General features: G+C 38.1%; 2 protein-coding genes across 2 annotated transcripts; one reads left to right on the forward strand and one right to left on the reverse strand.

The window, feature by feature from the left end:
* Positions 1 to 275: 275 nt before the first annotated feature.
* LOC306696568 (uncharacterized protein) lies at positions 276 to 9,955 on the reverse strand (the record flags this gene model as incomplete). Its single annotated transcript, XM_079160225.1, has 13 exons — positions 9,845 to 9,955; positions 8,571 to 8,660; positions 7,993 to 8,061; positions 6,773 to 6,915; positions 6,521 to 6,621; positions 6,234 to 6,379; positions 3,845 to 4,034; positions 2,115 to 2,164; positions 1,783 to 1,872; positions 1,381 to 1,473; positions 1,040 to 1,182; positions 799 to 899; positions 276 to 429 (listed from the first exon to the last, which is right to left on the reverse strand). The coding sequence occupies exons 1-13, from the start codon at positions 9,915 to 9,917 to the stop codon at positions 276 to 278; spliced, it is 1,443 nt and encodes a 480-aa protein (XP_079016351.1). The 5' UTR covers positions 9,918 to 9,955.
* A 2,924-nt stretch (positions 9,956 to 12,879) lies between these two features.
* Positions 12,880 to 16,078, forward strand: LOC306696570 (CD209 antigen-like protein C; the record flags this gene model as incomplete). The annotated part of the gene is made up of 6 exons (XM_079160227.1): positions 12,880 to 12,925; positions 13,700 to 13,789; positions 13,988 to 14,188; positions 14,674 to 14,834; positions 14,926 to 15,038; positions 15,913 to 16,078. 6 exons carry the CDS (start codon positions 12,880 to 12,882, stop codon positions 16,076 to 16,078), a joined length of 777 nt encoding a protein of 258 aa, XP_079016353.1.
* Between the last annotated feature and the right edge of the window lie 2,364 nt (positions 16,079 to 18,442).

An 18,442-nucleotide genomic window follows, 5' to 3' on the forward strand; every position in this document is an offset into this window, starting at 1 on the left:
TTACAGCATATGTTTTAGAAAAACAACCATGATTAATTGTTATGGTTATTACTTGTTATTGCACATGTGCTTTTCCTTGACATGTCAAAACTTGCCTGTGAAAAAGGCATTACGTATTTTATCCACTGCAGAGGAAGCCCTGAATGTGAAGCAGCTAAATGGAATTCAGCCATCATTAATGTTAATATTCACATCTGTGCTTTTATTACGGTGACGTGTTTGTGTCTATGATGAACACATTAATGATGAACAGTCTGGTGGGTTTGGATACAAAGTTATTGAGCCACCACCTTTTCACAGATCCAGAAGTTTTTGTTATTACATTGAGCATCATTCCAGCTGTTTTCTTCTTCATAGAACTTGATTTCTCCACAGTCTTCATCTCTAGATTGATAGCTATTGGGCTCCCCAGTGTGCCAGTAGCTGAAACTAAACAACAAACAATACATTTTTTAACAGAAAAGACAACCAAAGAAACCACAAAAAAAGGCCAAATGCTTCAGCCCTTGAAGAAAGTCACAAATATACTACTGAACTGAAGTGCCTTTGAACAGTGATGCGTTTGCTTCGCTTAAAAACAAAAAGCCAAGTGAGCTTCCAACTCTAGAATACATCAACAACATACAAACAAATCAAAAGGTGGTGCAGGATTTCTACCCTCACTCGGTGGAGTGCTGCCACATCTGGCTGAAGGGTTTATGAAGGTGGCTACCATTTTATTCTGTAACATTGCCCTAATATAGCAATACTAGATTATTAATGATTGATTTAAACAAGGAAAAAAAGTAAATTATGAACCTTGTTTTCAGTGCAGTCCCATCCACCCATTTCCATATCCCTTCTGTCTCTCTGTCAGTAAATCCAATCCACGTGAGCCGTTTGAATTTTCTTGCAAATTCCTTGTTTACAGTAAAAGAAAAACATTACCAAACATAACTGAAATATAACCAGTTTCAGCCACCCTCCATCTCTGTGAGCATTGATCTGATCTCACACTTTTTCTCTGGCGTCTCTGACAGACAGAGTTCACTTTACACACCTGCTCTTCTTTGCTGTTGATGATCATCAGGTCTGCACCTCTTTGCAGACAGTCATCTCTGCTCTCCTGCCAGGATTTCTTGGAAGAAGAAATGTAATAGAAACTGGGACGTAAATAGACCCAGCCTTCTTGGAAATAGCGATCTGTTATGGATAACAACAAAGACAACCTTAATATCTGTCTCTTGCCAGGAGTTGTGATTAGAAGAAATGTAATAGAAACTGTGGTGAAAATACACCCATCCTTGTGGTGTATTTGTGTGTATGTGTCAAAGTGAAGTATTTAGTATTTTTTTTCTTTCCATGTCATAAAGGTTTATTCAGGTTAATCTTCATACTCACCAAAGGTGCTCAGCTTCCTCTTTAAATCTTCTCCCTCTTCAGTCAGATTTTTGATCATGGCCTCACAATCTGGCATCCTTGCACTGGAACTGTCTGAAAGTGCAGAAAGATACACTTTTGTCACTGTATTATCACCGAGGTTATGGTATTATGTGAAAAGATCCCCACCCCTGTGTTAGTTCCACCTTTAGACACACTATGTGTGCATTTGGTCGGGGGATTAGTTAATCTGATCTGTTTTCAATACATTACTTCTAAACCCGAGTCGGTTACATGGTAACTGCTTCGGTCCATTATATATAGGCATGATTATCTGTTATTTGTAAACACAAATAGTTGAATTTAAATATAGGTCACAGGAGGCACAGGGTGAAATAAGAGAGACAATGTAAAATCACTCACAGAGAGAAAGACGCAGTCCAATGTTGGCAGCAGCCTGTAGGATGCACAGAAGTCCGAAGCTCACAGCAACCAGTCTGTAGAGTTTTTCCTCTGAGTGCAGAAATCAGAAAGACGCATGCAACATTATTATGATCAGGCAGCAGGCATGATGTTTACTTCACTTTTTGTACACTGTCTCTGGATTAAATTGATTACAAATTTGTATTCACATGTAGTTAGTTGCCTGTTTTTGTTTTCTGAGGCAGAACCCCCACCTGATTCTGAAAAAAACTCTACACCCAAACAGAGATACAGAAAGTATGCTGCGGTCAGAAAACATTAAAGTTACTAACTCCTGGATGAAGCGTCCAAAGTCATTTCTGCCTCCTCTTTCAAGACAAACCTCTAAATATTTGACAAAGAAGTGTAGTAGCCGCACTGATCTGTACGCTGCTCCTTCTTCTTCTCTGGTGAAGACATGAACCCTATTACCATATTAAGCAACACGCACAACAAGTTATTATTATCGCTCACACTTCTTCATTCTGTCTTTGCTATCTTTCCTGCAAATTCACGACGGTTTCCTCTGCCTATTAAAATGCTTCGTAACAATGATCTGCACAAAAACGTTGAAATGCACACTAATCTGTTGTTCATTTTGTCTTAAAAAAAAAAAAAAAAGCGTGACTGTATCAAAGTTTCAAACCTTTAATTGCATCATATCATTTTACTGGTCAATTCACAATGAGTTCTTTAATAACAGTCTAGAGACAGTAGGATTCTCAAAAAATCTGTTGATCGTCAATACATAACAAACGTAAGATTGTGGTCATGTTCAGATCACAAAAAGATTGAGAAACCAATGTGTGTTAGTTCCCCTGAAAGGTTTAGAAACAAAAACATCTCGTTATTTCTGCCTTGGCCACTTGGTGGAGAGGACGTGATCACAGTCCTTCTGCCCACAATTAAACCTTCAACTATCAACCTATAACAAATGCTGTAATATCATAAGAGCCATTGAGTCATAAAATAATCAATTTGCAATTATTTGCAAACTATCAGAGCATGTTTGACCTAAAGCACATCAGTTTAAACAACATAGACCTGCTGCGTGTCTCCTACAACGAGAGTTGATATTCAAATATCAACTTTCTAAATTCTAAATTAATATCAAAGATAAACTGCTGTGAAGTCACTTTTGACAAAGTTTTGACAGACTGATGGCCTGTAATCATACTGTAATCCAATGTAGCTGCTTTAGCTAACATCAACGTTAGCTACAGAGACTGGAAAGGCTAGTTCCCTGCTCTGAATCCTGGATGTCTAAATTCAGAGCTTTTAGAAAGATTATATTGTGTGTATAAAATAAACTTTTAACCGGGAGTTTCTGACAATCCTATTCCCCACCTTTCTGAAATGTATACAACAGCTGAGCTACCTGTCTGAAACACTGCAGGACACAATGGCCAACATCTTGTTTTTAGACCACACTTCGTGGACTTCCTCAGCAGTTGTAACGGAGATAGTTCAGTTGTTATCACGTAGTTTGTTTGTAATATGGGTGTGAAACGGTTATCCCCGTCCCTGTTCAAAGAGGGTATCAGTCGGTCGGATGTGGGTGTCCTTGATCCTTCTCCAGCCAATCACTGACTCCCGGTCATTGGCCTCTGGACCTCTTTCCAGGCAACTCAGCGACCCTTTTTTTGCTGTTGAGAGTAGTTGAGAGCAAATGATGATTGATGGGATCTCTGGGTAACAGCGATCACCCCCCCCCCCCCCCCCCCCCCCCCCATTCAAATCACATCACATGCAGACTGTTGTTAAGCTTTTATCAATCTTCAACTTCCTCTGAACAATATGCAGTCTTCATACATTTTCTTCCTGCGTCCTCCTTCAAATAATCACTCACACACACACACACACACACACACACACGCACACACGCACACACACACACACGCACACGCACACACACATATACACGTACACACAGTGCAAGTTGTGGCCCTTCAAAGAAAGAAACCATTTTTACAACAGCCAGCAATTCCAGAGCAGTTTCCTCAGTACTAAGTTCTCTGTTTACCTTGAGGGTCTCTCTGGGGACCTTTTCCTTTTGGGCATGGGTTTTTTGGAATGGGTTTTTTGGAACTGGTCTCTTTCTTTAGTCAGGTTGGTGTAACTGGTCTGTAACTGGTCTCTTTCTTTAGTCAGGTTGGTGTAACTGGTCTGTAACAGGACCATCTCCATTTCCCGCTCAGAGTTGCCTTTGCTGTCTGTGTTTGAAACATAAACAAACAAATAAAGAGACACTGTCAACCAGTATTTTCATCTCAGGGCTTCATCAGCATGCTAACAAAGTACTCACACAGGCAAACTGAAGTAATGAGTCCAGTCAGAAGGAGGAGACACAGCAGACCCAGAAACACTGCAGCAGCTCTGCAGGAACTCTTCTTCACACCTTCAACACCTGAAGGTTCAATGCAACATTTGTAATTTGCTTGTTTGTATTCCAGTGTCAAATAAAATAAAGTCAAGTCAGCCTTTGTATTGTCGCTCCTGGATACAGTAGTGTTCACACAAGTGGGGGGATTTGTGTTGGTGTTTAATGGTGGTCAAATGAGCAAAAGTCACCCATTGAAATGCAACTGTGCAAAAGAATGGAACCTATGGATATATTTTATATGGGTTGACATACATAAGCATACAATTTCACATGTGTATGAATTTTCTTCATGCACTGGGTGTTAATAGTCCCTGCTGCTTGACTCCACATTATTGTCTCTCACACACATCTTTTGGTTTTTGTATTCCTTTAAGACAAGTTTCTTTTCTTTTCATTTCTGTATGTGTGTGCCCGTGTGTACTTTTTTGTTTTTTACATGTAATGTGTTTATTACCTGAGAATGCAGGTCCACTTCTGTTTGGTCCAGGAGTGTGGATCAACACATTTGCATAAATATGTTCAGACATTCTTCTGTCCCTTTCCATCTTGCTGGGATGTCCTGATGGTCCCTCTACATTCACATAGATATCCAGCAGTTCATCCATGATGTTCAGCTGTCCTGGTGGTGCAGTTTGGCCCTGTGGTGCCTGAAGCCATCAGAGTCTGCAGAGCATGCTTTTGAGATGTATCGTTCTGAACTGTGGACAGAATAACTTCTAACAGAGGTGGTTTCTGTTGATGATGTCTTTCTCACATAGTCAGGAAACTGAAGGTGGTGTGAAATATTTCAGGTGACCAACCTATTAGTTGCAGCTGCATGACGGGGGTTTCCATTTTGGTTTTTCCAAATATCTTGAATGTCAAACTTAAAACATCTATCTATCTATGGTCAGAAGGCCAGTATTCAGCTGCAGCACGGACTTTATTAATCATTATATTTGTCCGTCATTGCACCATAATAATGTAATGGTTAATAATCTTCTGCTTTTCTACACAACCAGGTAAACTGTTACCCAAGTTAAAAAAAGTGAACTCTGTTGAAGTATAGTTTCATAAAGGCTGTCAGTGCATTTTTGTTTTAATTAAAAGCCCAAACGCTACCAAACTATTTGAGATGTACCTTACCACATCTGAATCATTCCATGATGGCTTATTGATTCATTTCAGTCGCAAAACTTCAGAAGCCATTTATTGTCCCAGAGGCTAAATTAGATTTTTTTCTGTATTCCTCTTCTCACCTTGATTGATGGCAGGGAATCATCTCACTCACATTAGAAGACAAAAGGTTTATTATTAGACGTGGACATGTTGGTAAATGAATTAGCCATCCGTTGGATGGTCAGGTGGTGTTCAACATATATCAAGCTCAATTGTTATTGACCCCACAAAGACATGGGAACAGCAGGTTGTTCCATATGTTGCTCTCACTTTTCACAGGCAATTTACATACAAATAAGCTAGTGGAATGATTCAGTCAAACACAGCAGCACCGACACAAAATAAGGTATGCAGGTACTGTTATTAAAGGGCACCTTTAATGGGGTGCTTTAATTGGGGTTTTCTTGGAAACAAGCAAGAGTCATGTTTACATGCACTGAGAGTTTCATCGAGGTCACGGCATTGAAGTGTTGCTCAAGCCCTCATTGATGTAGTTGTTTCATTCAATAGCCCTGTGAACTGGCTGACAGGTCCTTTTTTAGACGTAGCGGAACTGGGTGAAACAAAAAGATATGATTGGTTGACGCTTCGTTGCATCATTGGAGTGCTGAAAAAAAAGTTGAGACCAGCTCTACCTCTTTTGTAACGCGTCACGCCCCCCTATTCTATTGGAAATGACTCACTGTGTAGCGTGAACACAGCGCAACAGATGTGTTGAGTACATTTCCTTCCTCATAAGTCATTACATCATTCCTCCATCTAAAATCCAACTCACTAGTGAGCACAGAGCCACAGAATTGTAAAATGGGAGTTTGTAGATTCAGATTAAACACAAGGTATTTCGTCTTTATGGGGTTTAAAACGGTGAGTTATAAAGCTATCATCTTTTCACAGATCCAGAAGTTTTGATCTCCACATGGTATATCATTCCAGCTGTTCTCAATATCATGGAACCTTATTTCGACACATTCTTCAATTTTGGCTTCAAAATCATTTGGCTCCCCAGGGGCCCAGTAGCTAAAACAAAAAAACAAATAATATTTTAATACAACCCAAGAAGCATCTGATGGACAGCAAGATGCTGGAATGTGACCAGGTTTAAGTTGCAAACTTAGTTTCAGCGGTAATGTCATTTGAATAAAAGAGTAATGTGTGAACCTTTTGGTCAGCGGAGTGCCATCCACCCATTTCCACGTCCCGTTGGTTTCTCCCTCCAACAGTCCAATCCATGTGAGCTTGTGGAATTTTCTCGCGAAATCCTTGTGTTTTTTACAGAGGAAATCAGTAATCACAATAAAAATAGAGCTGATTTAAGTCCACCTCACAATAGTAGAGTCACATTCATTACACGATTTATTCTTTCTCTTATTATTGTCTCTCTTAACCTCAAAGTCATTCACGCATTAATACCTGCTCTTCTTTGCTGTTGATGACCACCAGGTCTGCACCTCTTTGCAGACAGTCATCTCTGCTCTCCTGCCAGGATTTCTTGGAAGAAGAAATGTAATAGAAACTGGGACGTAAATAGACCCAGCCTTCTTGGAAATAGCGATCTGTTATGGATAACAACAAAGACATCTTAATATCACAGAAATGTACATATTCGACAATAAGAAATGTACTTTTAAAGAAGTGATTTTGTATTGATATATGCATAATAAAGCTCAAAGTATAAAAGAACATAGTCAAATTTGAATTTTAAAAACTTCAACAATTCAACAATTCCATGTCCATGATATTTCCATAGTATTTAAATCCTGAACTAATAATTTCATCCAAAAATATATTTGATATAGTATTTTTCTTTCTTCACTGATGTGTCTGCACTAAGGTATACCTGTACAATCCAATGCTATAAAGTCACTGTCGTAGAGATGTTAATTAAATTACATGTTTACTACTGAGGTCACACAGTAGTTGGTACTGCTGTTGTACTGGACCACATTCTATTGTGAGGTCTTTCTTATATTAAGTGTAAATAATATATATATATATATATATATATATGTATATATATATATATATATATATATATATATATATACCTATATATAATGTAAATTTACAACTCTCAATGTAAAGTTGTCCAGCTCAACATCATCTTAAAAGATAACTTTAATAATAAACATATAATTGAATTGAACACATTTCCGACATTGTCATCAAATACTGAACATCGTGAGCTTGGTGAAAACAGACATTATGACATGGCTGCTGTATTCACTTGCATTATTGTACTGATGGTCACTGAGTGTATGACCCTTCTCCCAGTTTCCATTTCATGATCACTCAAATGTAAAGACGTCTCTCTTTAATGGATAATTAAAGCAAAAACAAGCCAGTAAAATAAATACAACCCACAAAGCACTAGGTGGAGCTCTGATTGGCCAGTTGTAACGTGTTGGTGGGAGTTTGGCAGATCAAACCTCCAACTTGCTTGTCTGCCCAATAAAACAAAGCCCCAGTATAACTGTAAAGTCCTATTTATAACAGTGGATCATCATATCAATCAGTTTGGGACTAAGAACATTTATTGTGTGTTTTCAACAGACAGAATACAAGTAATACACAGCTTGACTCTAGATGCAAGTTCTCATTGTTGGTATGACGAGTTTCATCCTCATACTGACCAAAGTGAATCAGTTCTCTCTTCAGCCCGTCAGTCTCCTCAGTCAGGTTTGGGCATCTCGCTTCTATGACTGAAAAGAGCAGAAACACTTCCATTAACAGATCCCATTAAACCAACAATTTAGACACATGCACAAGGACCAATTTGTGGTTCAGCATCTTGCTCAAGGAGCCTTTGTCACAGGTTGTGACAGTGTGTGATGTAATCTATACTGGGATATAAGGAAGTGTACAGGCTGAAAGTTGTTACTTGGGTTTAATAACGTCAAAAATATGAATGGAAAGTCCCATCCTCTTCTTACTTAATCTGAACGTAATAAGCCCCATGACAGTTTCTGATCATAAACTTCCCCGAACTAGTGTAACTGAACATTGGAGAGAAACTGTGAGGGAGCCTGAGAGCATAAACACAGAAATATAATGAGGCGTTGCTATGTTATGGATACAGACGGATATTTTGACAAAAACACACTTATAAAACCGCTCAGAGAAAGTATCATATCTTGTCAATGTAATTATTCAACTGAGGTGGCAAGCAGATTTCCTGGTGTTAAAGTGGACACAGTTTAAAATGACTCACCGAGAGCGAGACGCAGGGAAATGTTGAGAGCAGCTTGTAGGATACACAGGAGTCCAAAGCTCACAGCAACCAGTTTGTAGAGTTTTCTCCCTGTGTGCAGAAATCAGACAGACATGCACACAACATAAGTGCCTGTAGTTATCTGGATAATTTCAGCTCTGTTGGCAGTTTGGGTGGACTGTATGTGAGGATGTGCGCAGGCCATAGTCAGGCTGCTCCATAAACCATTATGTACTTGAAGGTGAACCATGTAACCCGTTGGACCCTAGCCCTATTTTTAGGCCTCTGCTCGAAAATTGCATACCCACACTAAACAGAGTGTAGATCTCTAACTACAAGGTCTATTTGAATAATGTTGATGTTATAATAACAGAAACGCTTGTGAGATTTGCTCAGATGTGTAAATATGTTACCGGTTAACTGGGGGGAAAAAAAGCACTTTTATTGATATTATTTACTTGAAATAATGCAGATGAAAGCCTAAACTCTCCCAAATCATAGCACAACATGTCAGTAGTCTCACAAAAAAGAATTGGCTTTGATAAAGTGAAGCATGCCAAAGCTATAGAGGTTTCAGGACGAGAGGTCACGCGAGGACAAGCCAAATTCTTATTTTTGGAACCAGCTGTTGTAGCTGTTCAATTCTAATTGTATATACTATATAACTATATATTTCACTTGTTTTATCACTAATAGTGTTCAATCTATCGTAATACAGCAGTTTGGCATCATTTTGAGCCATGTTGAGCTCTCTGGGGTGCTCATATCTCTCCTCCATGCAATGTTCTTGTCTCTGTCTGTGTCTATGTAGACCTTTCAGCATGTGACACCTCGTTCGATCCGGAAGAATCTCAGGATTGCAGTCGGGGTTTCCTTGAGTTGATGGACAGAATTTTTAGCCACTAAAATTCCAAAACCGTGCCGCGCTACCCCCGAGCGTAAAATGATTCGCCAAACAATAAGATGACGACCACTTGTAATACCTGCACCCAAAATAACCATTTCTTCACAGACACAGACAGAGACAAGGCAAGCACACGTCTGAAACGGATTACCGTCAATTTCCAGCGTTTTCTTCCAGAAAATTACCTCAAGGTACGATGCGTTTCAAATTTTTATAAATGACTCAACAAATGTCTCAGAAGCCGACCAATAATATTTGTGAACATGTGAACTTAAAAATATAGAGAAATGGATTTTTCCTCAGCTTTTCCACTGAATTCTGAATTATCCATTAAAATCTTTATCCACATTAATAAAATGTTTTCTCTCACCAGACACTGCAGCAGTCCCTCCACCATCCTGTTGGACGTCACTCCTGGCCTCAGGTAGATTCACGTAGTCCATAGTGATCTCAGATTGCTCTTTATGGATAAACCTGGCCATGTTCACCAGCTGACTGGAGAGGGACAATGCTGAATAGAGAATTTGTTTTTCTTAGAATCCACTTCTTCTTTTACATTTTTGTTCATTGCGACACGTCATTGTTCTTCCTCATTTTCCCTCGACTTAAACTGCTTCTTCGTTCTTCGATTGCTGCTGAAACCAGAATTGAATTACCTGCAACACTTCAAAGAGGACTCTTTTAAAAGATTTACTTCTTTGTTTTACATAAAGAGTTCATTAGACTCTGTGTTGAGTTATTTGAGAAGCAAACTTTGGTTTTAAAATTACAACAGGTTTTTAATCCACAGAGATATTCGTATCTTTTTTATACAAACATCTTTCTTGTTTTTTTTGTTATGAATGAACTTTTACAGATGAACTGAACTGTTTGGAGAACAGTCTTTTTATCCTTCATTCTTCTTACATATTACACAACTGTTACACCTGAAAACATTACTTTTTACTACTACTGATACTTCATGAGCAGTCAGTTCAGTTTGTGAATAATTGCATGCAATTAATGACAAACTTTGTGTGAAGCCTAAACCTCCCCTCTTCAAATTATCACCAACAGATCATACAAGTGAAATGAATGACTTATGCGCAAATTTAAATATCTGATAAAACATTACATTAGTGGAAGTGATATTCCAATGGAAAATCTGAAATCTGCGTGGAAAGACAGTGACGTGTACTCTAATAATTCATGTTGCCTATGTAGATGTGACATCTGGGCCCCTGTGAGGCATTTAGAACAAGAATCTCAACAATGTGTGCCGTGTCAAAAACACCAAACGTCATCACTGGTAGAGCTCGAGATGACAATTCAAAACTTTCAACATAGCTGCCAGCTCTGGGACCTAATCTGCTTCCTAATATAAAGCAGAAGTGTGACACAACAGAGCAAAATATATTTTACTAAATGTCTATTAAATTGTTATCCCCGATGAAGCTGAAACTCTTTTGTCAGGTTTTGAACCCGTGCTTTTCCTTTCCTCCATCTGTCTCCTGCCGTGGTCAGAAATTATAACCAAGATTTGGAATTTGGGAAATTAGGAAGTTCTCAATACTAATTTCCAGCATCAGATGTCAGGCTAACACAGTGCTAAAGGAAGAGGAAAAAAGCAAAAGAACATCACATACCCAACACACACAACTGTTACTGATCGACATAGACAGTTTCTTCTGAGCTGATATACTGTGGCTTTCTCAGGTCAACTTTATCAGCTGGGACAAGATGTATAAACAACACATGAACAGGAAAACCACCATTTCCTACACATAAACAGACATTTTACACACATGCACAATTTTATAGAGTGAGCTGAGAGTGATGAAAGCCAATTACACTTGTATGCTGGCCTACAGTGTACACAGCAGACTGGTACAGGCTTTTTTCACAGCATGTGTTTTGCTAAAACACAACCATGATTGATTGTTTTATTACTTGTTATTTGTTGCACATGTGCTTTTCCTTCTGTGAAAAAGGCATTACGTATTTTATCCACTGCCGTGGAAGCCAACCAGCAATGCATCGGTATAATAGCTGCTCAAGGTTTTCTGTCCGTCAGAAATATATGTACGATTTTGACCCATTTATGCGTAGTATTAACTGAAAGGATAAAGGCATTATTAGCCACCTTGTGAGATATAGATCTGTTTTTGAGGAACTAAAAAGTGCACTGAGGATGTCAGTTATTTTTTTCTTTGGCCATTTAAAATGAAGAGAGTTCAATTTAATGAGATAAAGAAATTAGATAATCAAAAGGTATTTATTCTCATTTAAGAAAAAAACATGGACAGCAAATACATTCATGTACATACTGTATATCGTTTTGCATTGGATAGTACATCCTTCCAACACCTTTAAAATAATGAACAATCAAACATTATAATGTATTTTGTGTAGTAATAATTGAGTGGGTGAAAAAAACATTGAGCTAAATGTAAAATATAGAGCAGAGGTTTTATAATTCATACTTGATTATTCAATTCTTTATGCTTGTAAAACATTCACATCATGGTTGTAGACATATTATGTAATGCAACACTAACCTTTATGTAAATCTGGCTTTACAGCATTTAACATAATCAAATGATCGCATGTATGATGGTCCATGGACAAGTAACTGGATGATTATATTAATAATATAAGCCGTTATTATAATTAGTTATTATACATTCCCTAGATTAGTATAATGATAGACAAAACCATTTATTTAGTAATGGATTGATGTACTGTATGTATTGATGATATATTACTGCTTGACATGTGTGGCTTTCTCAGGTAAACTTCATCAGCTTGGACCAGATGTATAAACAACACGAACAGGAAAACCACCATTTCCTACACATACACTGATCTTTTTTCTTTTTTTTTAAGTAACATGCACACACAGTTTTCTAGAGTGAGCTGAGAGTGATGTGATGAAAGCCAATTACACGTGTATGCTGTACTTAATTAAATTCTGATGGCTTTTTGAGGTTCAGGGTTGGTATTGTGTTGTCCAGTACCGGTTTCCCTTTATGTGACTGTTATATATATATTGTCTAATAACTGTTTTGGCAAACAAACAATACATGGACAGCAGTAACAAAGAAGACTACATTTCTATTGATCTTTTCAGTCCTTTCAGTGCAGATGAAGATGACAGTTAAGGCAATTTGAGCCTATATCAAAAGGTTTTGATTTATAAAAGTATTAATAGCTTTTAAGTCATTCAAGTGAGACAGATGAAAGTGTGAGTCAGATGTTGTCTTTCAACAGAACTGTTCCTCTATTTGACCTCCTGTGAAACTGTTAAATAGGTGGGTTTATTAGCTCACTCTTGACAAAGACACAGACCGAAAGACGGAAGACACAGTTTACTGGTTAGACTGCTCTGAATTTGACTCCTCACCAAATGTCAAGGAAACCAGGAGGATGCAGCGAATGGACGTAGCAGATTATGTTAACGAGCGACCAAGACGTGAGCACAGTGGGGGGACAAATCAAACAGGTAATTACGCACATCGTTGTATTGTATATGAACTGTTAAATAGCACAGATTGAATTGTACTCTATCAAGCCGCTAGCAGCATGGCCCACGACCCTGTCAAATGCCAGTTATGTCGTTTACATATTCGCCCACTGAGTATATTTGCAAAATTTTTACTGACAATTTGTCAACAATAGAATACCCGCTCATAGCAATGCAATAGTTATAGTTATGTTTAGGCACTTGAAGCACTTGATTGTGGTGTAGGTTGAACATCCTTGCTGACTTGCATGTTTGCTGTTCAATATTTGCCCAGAACCACAATCTTTGCCTAAATTTAACCATAATGTTATTATTCCTTAAACATGACCTCCCAACACGCTCAAGACGTGAACTCTAGTGTCTATTATCAAAGTCCTGTAATGTACATTCATTACTTCAAAATAAGGAAGCAGTGATACCATCTCATGGGACCTCTAAATGCTAACATAACATTAGAACATGCTATTGTTTGTATGCTACACTAATATGAGTTTGTCATGCTTAATGCAAGCACGTTTGAAAACTCGACCACAGTAACTGACTCGCTGCGAGCATCAGCTCTTTATTCAACGAGGGTGTTTCCACACTTAAAACCTAATTCTCGCACCCAACGACATAAAAGCATAAGAATGATTTATGACGCGTCAACAAGACATGGCAGCCTCACACAGCTTACACTGAGGTCACAGACTCTTATTGTTGTTCTGTGTATTGGTTTTGCAGAGAGAAGAAGACTCTGTCATCTGCTTTTCCCCGGCTTTGGCGTGCTGTTCATCATCCAAGTCATTCTCAACGTTTCTCTACACTTTATATGTGAGTTTCTTTGCCTTGCGTAACTTAAAATGTGCTCAGACAGTTGAATCAACAGCACAGCAATATTGCAAATACACACTCTCAGTGAAGTAATGTGAGATGTTGCTGTCAAACAAGAACCTAAAGAAAATATTTCGATTTAAATTAATTTATAATTTTTTTAATGTACATTTTTTTTTTTTATATCTACACTATCAGTTTACTCCAGCAAGGAACCAACCCACTCGGAGTGCAATGCAACTGATGTCAGTGACCGAAACCAGGTGAAGGGGGTGCAAAAGGATTATGAGGAAAAGAGGCCTGATCACTGCAACAGTCTTCAAGAAAGAATCAACGTCTTGACCGGAGACATAAGGAGAGTGCAGGAGGAGAACAACAGGTTGAAAATGAACCTGAGTGGTGAGAACAAATCAGTCTTCTGACCTCTTCTTCACGTCTTCCTCTTTCATTCTTCATCATTTTTACAGTCTTCATCTATTTCTTTCAGTTTGTTTACAGTCACGTGTCCTGCTAATACCCAGCGCTTTGTGTGTGTTTTTTTTTTTTAAATAACCAATGCCATTCAGAATAGCACATATGAACGCTTTAACTGTATGGGTGTTGGATGCATATTAGGGACAGTTAGTGCCTTGTAGTGAGGAGTCTTATGTAAGAAATGATTAGTTATGCTTACAGTTTTCACTCTACAGAAGATGTCTTTATTCAGTTGTATTCTGTTATGTAGGTACTAATTATGATTCGTGTTTTATTGTCACAGACACATAATAAAATATTGACTGTCTTTAAATCAAATTATTCGTCAAATCTGGAGTTCTGTTCTATTTTTACTTCACTGTGCTTACGTACTTAACATGTGATGTGTCGTTTGTTCATTTCATCCTTAGAACCCAGTTGTGTGTCCTCGCAGCCGTGTCCTGCAGATTGGAGGAAGATCAACAACAGATGTTACTTTCTCTCCACTGAGCAGAAGACATGGGAGGACAGCAGGACACACTGTCAGAGTAAAGATGCTGACCTGGTGGTGATCAGCAGCCTACAGGAACTGGTACGGGCCAATAAATCGGGGTCTGGGTCTGATTGTGTGCCATTCTGGATGATAAAGTCATAGTTTAATTTTCTATGATCTTAATCAACAGAAGATCTTGTACCGCCTGGATGGGGATGCTGATCTCTTGTTCTGGATTGGTCTGTATGACAAAACTGGGACCACTGGCTGGAAATGGGTGGATGGATCTGCGCTGAGCACACCGTAAGGCCTTTAGAATAACTCTGTTTTTCTTCTATAGGCAGGTTGATTCAAATAAGACCGCAGTATCACAGTAATCAATGCTGCAGTGCCTGGCTCTATAGAGATCTCCACAGGTCCACAATTTTGGAATGGATCTGAAAAAGCCCAATTATTTTCAAACAGGGCTGATCTGACAGCAAAGGCTTATTGTATTTCACTGTATTTCTTTGTATTTTTTATGGAAGCACCGATCCAACTTTTTAAATGAATAAGCTGTATGTCTCACTGTGTGGAATAGATTAGGATCATTCTTTTATGTGTAAGGAAACATCAGGTTTGACTTATACCTTATATCTTTGTAAAACGTACTGTGTAAAACAAAATGTTACAAAAGAATACATAGATATAATTGTAAATGATAAATCCTACACCAGCAACTTGAAAAACATATCTTAGAAAATAAAAGAGATTACAATTTAAGTGTAAACATGTTTAATGCAGTAACATATTGGTAAAAACAGGAATTAAAATTGCCATTTGTAATGTATATAACCATATAAGTGGATTGAATTGATTGGCCCCATTGTCACCAATATTCAATCCAGCTATTTAAATCAGTATTGGCCTGATCTGATATCAGTATCGTTAACTGTGAATCCCTAGTTTTGCTTCAATTTAAGCATTTTAGATCCACTCCGACCCAATGTGAATAGACCGGAGGACAATTAGACTTGAATGAAATGTGATTAACCTGAATAGACATAGTTAAAGAGAGGACACCAACACTAGAGGGGGGAAAAGTTGAGAAGGTGGATTTGGGTCTAAAGTTGACACACAAACAACATCCAACATGAATATTCAAGCTTCATCTCTCCATCACTGTACTGTCATTTAGATTTTGGCAATCTGGTCAGCCGGATGACAGTCCCACCAAGGTAGAGGACTGTGTGGAGATGTACCACCACAACCCAGTGCTGGCCTGCTGGAATGACGCCCCCTGTACAGTCAAGCGTCGCTGGCTGTGTGAGAAAGATCCATGTCCAACGTTGGAAAGGCCGTAAGGTTATGCGAATCTCCCATAGCCTTAATGCCCTGGTCGTAAGATTAGGTGTCAGAGACACCATTGCAAAAAAAAATATTAGTATAATATAATATAACATTATGATATATTATATTTTACAATATATTATTTAATATATATTAAAATACAATGTATTATATTATATTTGTCACAGTTCAGCTCCACACCTTCCTCACTCTACTTGTCAGTCACTCCCTCCTCATCAGTCTAACTGCTTTCACCTGTTCACTCACCTGTCGCTGATCACTTATCAAGCCACTATATAGACTCCTGCCTCCCAGACACATATTGCCAGATTGTTCTTTGATTTTTGATGCCAGACTCTCCATCACTCTCTCACGGACTGATCGCCTGTTACCGACCCTGCCTGCCCCTGTTCTACCCGCCTTGCCTGACTCCCGGTAAACCCACCAGCCTTCTGATCCTGACCCTGATTAACTCTGCCTGCTGTACCTGCAAGTTTGTAATAAAAGCCAAAGATCCCTGGAATCTTGTGTGTTGCATTTGGGTCCATATACAACCGGTTACAATATTTAATATACATTCTAATACAATGTATTATAAATATAATAACCATTTAGCCTGAAATCAAGTCCTTATTGAAATATGTATCTTCAGATCTGACTGTCTCCTCAGGAACACTGTTATAAAATGTGGCTTTAGTCTGTATATTCCCATATATCTTAATATGTGTCTGAAAGATTATATAGTTATAATTTGTCATTTTTGTAATCAAACAAGCCACAACCCTCTTCCATATGAATTGCATGTCAGTACTGACACCCTTATTATTCCCATTCACTCTATAGTTAAATAACATGGTCTAAATGCAGTGAAACAAGACATGAGGTAAAACAACAAAGGAAAGTCACATATATCTGTTTGTAGATGTGATTCCCGTAGCACTCTGTGAATTCATGTTGGAGTGAGATACTCATCTTTGTGTAGTACAAGATAATTGTGCTGCTTTTAAAAATAATGAATGGGAATTTGGAGGCAGCAGGTATATCAACGTGCACGGAAGGCCGGACATGGGGGGGATCAGTGTGAGCCCAGCAGTAAACTTTGTCTTTGGGGCCGTCCACATGGCTGCATGTGCGTTATACATGAAAAAGATGAGATTTATCTTTTAGAGCAGGGGTCTTCCACGTTTTTCAGGCCAAGGCCCCCCAAACTGATAGAGAGATGCATGGAGCAGGGACCCTAAAATATATATATATATATATATATATATATATATATTGTGTTTTGTATTAAACTGGGCCTAGTGCCATGTATAAACATACTTTGTTATTGTGCATTCAATACTAAGCCTTTCAAATAATACACAGGTTCATATATTCATGTTTTTATTTTAAACATGTGCAAGGTACAGTGAGTAGGGTGGCCGTGCCACTGTCATTTATAAACATACCTTGTCAACTGATTCCAATATCAACATTGTCTGTTGATAAGCTTGTATGCATGATAATCATGCATACAAGCTATTCAAATTTACGTTTTTGTTTTAAACATAAATGTGGAAATGAAAAATGAGTGATGGCCTATTAGTGCCACTGCCATGCATAAAAATACCTGTTATCTTGAATACAATACTGAACTATTAAAATAATGGACAGATTAATGTTTGGGGAAAACTTTTTTTAAATATAAAAGAATATGAAAAATTGTCTAATCAACCAAAAATGTCACGATCCCCCTGCAGTACCGCCGCAGACCCCCGTTGCAGACCTCTGTCTTAGAGAATGGAACAAAGTAGACAGCTCAAGTTACTCCTTGTATTAATGACATGTGAGTCACTGAGGAAGGTACTCTCTCTTGAACAGTTATGGCCACTGTTTGGAGAAACTGTTCTCCATCAGGATGTTGAGTAAGTCCTCCACCACCTGAGGGTGCAGCAGAGCCAAACATGTGATGCAGAGAATCACAATGTGGGAGCTGAATTATAAAAAGAGTAAAACCTGGAGAGGATCATGGACCTTCACGAGAGCAGATGCAAACCTAACTTGATGGATTGTTGTATTGGAAGATATATACAGACAAAGCTTGACTCATGCAGAAATGAAATGTGTCAATACTTGTATGTAGAAGGAGGAGAAGTTAAAGTAACTTGAATTAAAGTAAAGAATCTCAAAACATTTGTATTCACATATTTATTAAGCAGTGAATTAAAATGTGAATAACTATTTCTTTTAATGAGCAGAATAAATTCCATATATTTGTATATTTGAAATAGAAGACACAAAATAATAATCATCTGTTGGCATAATTGAAACAAAATGATCCCAAAGCATCAATCAATCACAAAAACATTTAAAAATGAAAAATAATATTTTATGGATTA

The sequence above is a fragment of the Pholis gunnellus genome, assembly GCF_910591455.1.
Source record: "Pholis gunnellus genome assembly, chromosome: 5".
Lineage (NCBI taxonomy): Eukaryota > Metazoa > Chordata > Actinopteri > Perciformes > Pholidae > Pholis > Pholis gunnellus.